We start from the raw sequence: 6,095 nt of genomic DNA on the forward strand, positions 1-6,095 counted from the left end.
GACTGTCGAATTTGTACAGCGCCTCACAATCACACATAATGAATCGCCTTTTAGCATTTCACCAAATCTTTCCCAAACATGACTTTTCTGTCCTCCCTTCTTTTTAGTTTCGACATTCCATTTTCTTTTATTGAATTAATCTCCGACATTGTCCTTTTTGCCTCCGTGGATCATCGTTCACCTATTCTGCCTGTTCCCAAAAACATTTGGCTATTGCCATGTAGGCAATTTGCACATGTACAGTTAGGCCCTAAAGCTTAGGGTGACGCATTAATGCTAGATTGCCTAAAATAATACTGTACTGTAGTCTACTAAATAAAACTCTACTGTCCTGTACCATACCATAATTGTACTCTTCTGTGCTCTACTGTACTAGACTGCGCTGTACTGTACTGTGATCTTCAAGCTTGTGAAACATAGCCTAGACAGGCACTGCACCAGGATTTTCTCTCTCCCGGTGTTAAGGTGGGCTAGACCAATACGTGGGGGTGCTAAGAAAATAGTTAATGACTATTTAGAAGTGCATGTATTCCATATGCATAATCAGACAATTGTGCATTGGTAATAACGTTTTGGATGAAATGTCTATCACAAAGTCAGAAATGAAAGGAATAATATCCACAGTACAGCCACAGTGAGAAGTGCATTTAGCCTATGCCTGTCAACTGTGCACACATGGTGTAAAACGAGCTGCTATCATCACAATCTTACCGATTATATTCCTATTTCAAAAATACTTGTAGGACGACTGGCCGACAATATGCATGCGTCTTCTTGTTCCATCCAGATCCAGATCAGTGCGATTGAATCATGTTCCCACCACCGGACAGGCTCGCTCTGTCAAGAAATAAAAGTTCTTTCAGTTACTCACCAAGTGTTGTTTTATAGAAATGCGTCTGTTGTTGTGGTTCAGTGCAAATTAGTTTGTAATCTTCTGGACATCCAGGGCCTTGGTTCTTTCTGCATGTATGGACAGGCAGGCAAGGTAGCTGAGTCGAGAGCTTGCCCAGTATTTCATTCTGTATATCATGATGCGTGTACTTAGCATTTCTAGGATTATCTGACATTTTCTGTGTAACTGTTTTGTGGAATTTGCCCATGACCTGTAAAAGTTCAAGGAAGTTTCCCTGGTTGACAGCCATGTCGTTTTCTATGTCTCCTCTCTGTGAAAGTCCCTGGTATGATGGTCCCTGGTGTAATGCAGTGACTCCACGACTGCTCTCATATACTCTCTGTTCTCTCGGACTATTTTTAAATGTCCATCACTTAGAGCATTGCATATTGTTGAGCCAGTCTCTTTCTGAATAGTCCACTCATTCCATGCTGCCATTGCATATTTATGCTCCACACAAGCATTGTGTGTCTTGAACTAATTTGTGGCCTTCTTCCAGTTCTGCTAGCTATTGTGGGTAAATACCGCCTTCTCTCAACCATGGTTTCCTGGACGTTGCAAGTGGCAGCATGCAAAGAAAAAAGCATGGTCCTTTGAAATAGAATATTCCAGCCATCGGTAATCCTCATACCATCTACGATTGAAGTAGCGATCCTGCTGTCCAACTTTTGTGGCTGGATAAAGCCAAAGAAGAGGGTGCCTTGGTTCTTCAACAGGTGACTGGCTTAAATCAGAGGGAGCGGTGGCTGTGCTAACAGTGCAGCTAACAGTGGCTGTGGAGCAGCTAGCAGCAACGAACTGCTCTGGTGTTCCCTCATGTCGTGGCTCACAAGTTTCTCTCTCCGAATCAAATGTTTATCTTCTTCTTCTTTATTTATCTCTTCTTCTTCGGCCCCCTCGGAGACAGGGTCTAGATTTCCATTTTCTATCCACACTCTTCTCTTGATCAGAAAACGGTCCAGCACAATGGGGCAAGATGGGCGACTAACTAGCTAGAAGTTAGCTCACATAATGTAGCCTAACGTGCACAAGCACACACACCAGACACACACACAAGTCATTGGGTAAACGCGCGGCACGAGCATGCAGCCAGGGGTCGGGTTGGGAACAGAATGGCTGGTTTTGAACTTTTACATATTTCTTTATTTAAAAATTAAAAATTAAAAAAATGCTTGAGGGAGCTTAACTGGGGCTACACAAATTTGTGACGTGGCTATAGCCCCCCTTATTGGGAACTCAGGAAAAACGAACTACGACTGGGAAAATACGTTTTGAACTTTAATCCAACTCTGAATTGTAAATCGGGAACTCTGCCTCTTACTAGAGCTACTACCTGAAGATCACTGATGTCATCATGATTCAACCTTTTTTTTCTTTGAGTTCCCAGTTGTCTTGAAAGTACCATAAATTCAGAGAATGCCAGACTTTGATGACAAAGTTTGATGACAAAATTTGCCCACGATGGACTGCCGCGCCACCTTCCTGTTCAAGTGAGTCCAAAAATGTATTGTATGCTGCTGCATATATTATGTAATATGCCAGGGAGATGTGTATAATGTAGCTAAGAAAGTAATACTAAGTGTATGTTGTGTAGTAAGTTGTTAGTAGCCCATGTGCCTCACCCTAATAATTTGGTCTACTTTCACCTCTTAATTTTGCCTACTGTGGTGCACATGTAGCCTATAACCTGTTTTATAGAAATGTAATCATTGAATGTTGTAAGAGCTTTCATTGTCTGCTTATATGTCCCCTTTATTTATCATATAGTTCTGACTAAGTGTACAGGGAGAACACTGTAAAAACCACGCTGTAAAAACACCCCATGTTCTGAATTCTGTCACTATACATTTCAAAAGTGCTGAACAAATAGTTATATTGACTATGTCTGTCCTAGCTCGCTCAATGTCTTAATCGAAATTACAGATTGCCTCTTATCTGCTTGTTGTCCCCTTATGCCATAGTTTGCACATCTCAATTGTCAGTAGAAACCACATTTCTTTAAGCAAGTCAGCCATATCAGCTATGTTTTTTTAAAGGCAGTAAATGAGGCTGAATTAACTGTTTCTCTGCCAGACAAGGCTCAGCTGATAGCCAGGTGTAGCAGTTGTATAGTGCAATTAATGTACCCTACTTAATTTTATTTTTCTTATTTTTTTTTGATAGTGTGCCTGAACACAGCCTGTTGCACCTGTCCTCTCCCGTTGCTGGCTTGAATCTCTGCTGAACATTGTCGGAGAGCTGCCTTTGTGCAGGGGCAGATCATTAACCCCAATACTCCTCAGCTGAAGGGGTCGTGGCTCAGGTCCCTAATTAACACACTCATTCCCTCATTCACACAACAAGACGAGCACTCAAAAGGGGTTAACGAATTCAAAGGAAAGGAAGTCACGTAAGTAAGTCAACCAAAACACAGCACAAGCTAGGAATAAATAAATATTAAATCACTAAGTAAATCAATTCAAAATAAAGCAGACATGAGGGAAAGGGACTAAATAGAACCATAGGCACACGGTAATACAATAAACTAAATGGAAGTTGACTCTGGCTAATGAACACAAAGGTGCCTATGCATTTACTCTAACATACATACATTTCAGTTGAACTTGTGTATTTACGGTCAACAAACCATTATTAGATATATATATATATATATATATATATATATATATTAGATATTAGATATACCAATATTACTAGCATACAAACTAGGTCCTCAGTAGTACCAGTGTTGTGCAACCAAGATATGTCGTTGAATCGGGGTTGAACCAGTGTTTGGTCTTCATGCACTTACTACTTATTAGCTATACAGCACAACGTGAGGAGATGGCGACTCTCTGTGGTTATAGTGTGTAGTTGAAGCATATTTCTGCGAGTGCTTATGTAGGTAGTAGAACCCTTGAAGTCTGATCTTTTTTATCCAAGAGATGGCAGTCAATGAAAAACATTCTGAATTTATTGGATGGAGGCATCGTTGATAAAAACAATTACAATTATCTGCACTAAACAGAGCTGCTCTTTCAACAACACTCATCTCAAGTGCATCATCACCACAAACATGCACCCTAGTAATATACTGTATATATTTCTTAAATCCTGAATTGAGCAATTGAGTCAGTCCTTGCAAACTAAATATTTTTTGTAGTTGTGTAAAAATCAAATGTTTGACATCAATAACATGGAGCTATACTGGCCTGAAGGAGATACAGATACAGAATTGAGTCAAATTAATCTGATCTGCGATTAAACCTCCTTCACCAGCTTGGCATCAAGGATCGTAGTTCATTCTGTGACAGTCTAAATGATCAGTTTTTTTGCACAATTAATTCCATCTCGCTTCTAACCACCCGAAACAAAAAACATAATTCATAATATATTAGGACTATATGTTGTACATATGTTTTTAATTTCAATGTTTTCATTATAAGATATGAACAGTGAAAGCATGTGAGTGAGACCCTACAGATCTACAGCAAGGAGAGATGGGTTTTTTATCATGCCACATTTTGCTCCTGACAGATTCAAATACAGTGAAAGAGAAAACAGGATATTGGTTAAGTTTACTATTCTTGCCGACAATCTCTATAGTACATACACTCTACATACAGCAGTTTTTTCGTATTACATTGCTGCAGAGGAATTCGATGAATAACAGCTGTATCAACATCATCAGATATACTAATGACAAATAGTCTTGTTCACCACCCATATATCTGAAAAGAAGCCTTAAATATCAGGCTCCTTCAGATGAGTTTTCTCCATCATCTTAACAAATCATTTAAGGGTGAAGACTGATGTCTGTCATTAGGTCTATGGACAGACCATTTTAAAAAATTACACTTTTGTGAGAGTCCAATAATTACAATCACAATGTGACCAAGTCGCAGGAGATGAAGCAGGGCATGTCTCATAAATGTGGAGTAAAGTAGGACGGCTGGAGATGGTAACCATTGGGTAAGAAGGGATGTAACATCCCTCCAGTGGACGACAAAGGAACCGCACCATCAGTATGAAAGATCATGTTCCCAGAGCTGAAAGACGGGAAAGTTTGGTAATTGGCTGAACTCGACACACAAGTCACAGGACTTGGGTTGATACTGACCAAAGAGTTGGGCCCGGGTGGCATTGTGCTGTCCGCACCCGGGTTCTGTTTCTTCCACTTGGTTCTTCTGTTCTGGAACCAGATCTTGACCTGCGTCTCAGTGAGGCTGAGGGACAGAGCCAGGTTGAGTCTCTCACACACAGACAGGTATCTCGTAGAGCGGAATTTGTTCTCCAGAGCCACCAGTTGTTCATAGGTGAAGGCAGTTCTTGCACGTCGCGGCTTGGCACAACCAAGATCCGAGCGCCGCCGTTTGTGGGGCAAGAGCTCATGTGTGGCTGAAGTTTCGGCGCTGCTGCTGATGCTGTCCACGTCCCCCTCTATCTGCTCCTCTGGCTCAGTCGCTGAATGTACTAAAAGTGGGATGCTGGCAGTTACCTGGTGCTTGAGATCTGCGCTACTTGAGCGGTCAGTCTTTGTGTGTTCGCCTGTGAACACAGACATTAACATTAGTACTGTAAATGTGCTTTTCAAGAGCTAATCCAATTCCCTGCAAATGTTCATGTTTTTGATCTCATACATAGGGAAATAAGATCTCAAAAAGCGGCAGCATGTTGATGAGGAAGTGCATACATGTGCCAAGTGGAAAGTGGTGCTGAATGGACAGTGCCACCTGAATGCCCCTCTTCTCTAGAGCCATATCTCCCACTTAAACTATGTTTACAGTAGCTTGTTTGAGATCTATGCATAAAGTAAGAATGAAAAAAAGAAAGTATGATCCCTTAAATGGAACATAAAGACTGAACATTTCCGATGTGTGAAATCCTTAACACCTATAAAAAGTCGAAAATAGGCCTACCTAATAGCGTAACTGTAAAATGTGTTTGATTAAAATATGGGAGTTGTGCGAGTGGAACGAAGCCAGGGTTAAGAAGGGGACTATGGTGGCTTGGCCTCTAATCCCTAAATCATTTATAAATCACAAATCGCCTCAAATGTCATGTTTTGGAGAGAAATCCCAGCTAAATCCTGCTCCACCATCTACCCATGACGTGCTAATGGAGTTTCATATTTGTGGGTGGATCGATAAATGTCATCTATTTAAAGGGAAGTTTTAATCGAACGATATTTAGGATCAGACATGGATGTGGTTTGAAGTTTGTA

General features: G+C 40.8%; 1 protein-coding gene across 1 annotated transcript; it reads right to left on the bottom strand.

Annotated features, from left to right (window-relative positions):
- Positions 1-3,874: 3,874 nt before the first annotated feature.
- Positions 3,875-5,435, bottom strand: nkx1.2la (NK1 transcription factor related 2-like,a). Its single transcript, XM_031834998.1, has one exon. The coding sequence runs from the start codon at positions 5,433-5,435 to the stop codon at positions 4,797-4,799; it is 639 nt and encodes a 212-aa protein (XP_031690858.1). The 3' UTR covers positions 3,875-4,796.
- Between the last annotated feature and the right edge of the window lie 660 nt (positions 5,436-6,095).

This window comes from Oncorhynchus kisutch, linkage group LG11, assembly GCF_002021735.2.
Source record: "Oncorhynchus kisutch isolate 150728-3 linkage group LG11, Okis_V2, whole genome shotgun sequence".
Classification (NCBI taxonomy): Eukaryota; Metazoa; Chordata; class Actinopteri; order Salmoniformes; family Salmonidae; genus Oncorhynchus; species Oncorhynchus kisutch.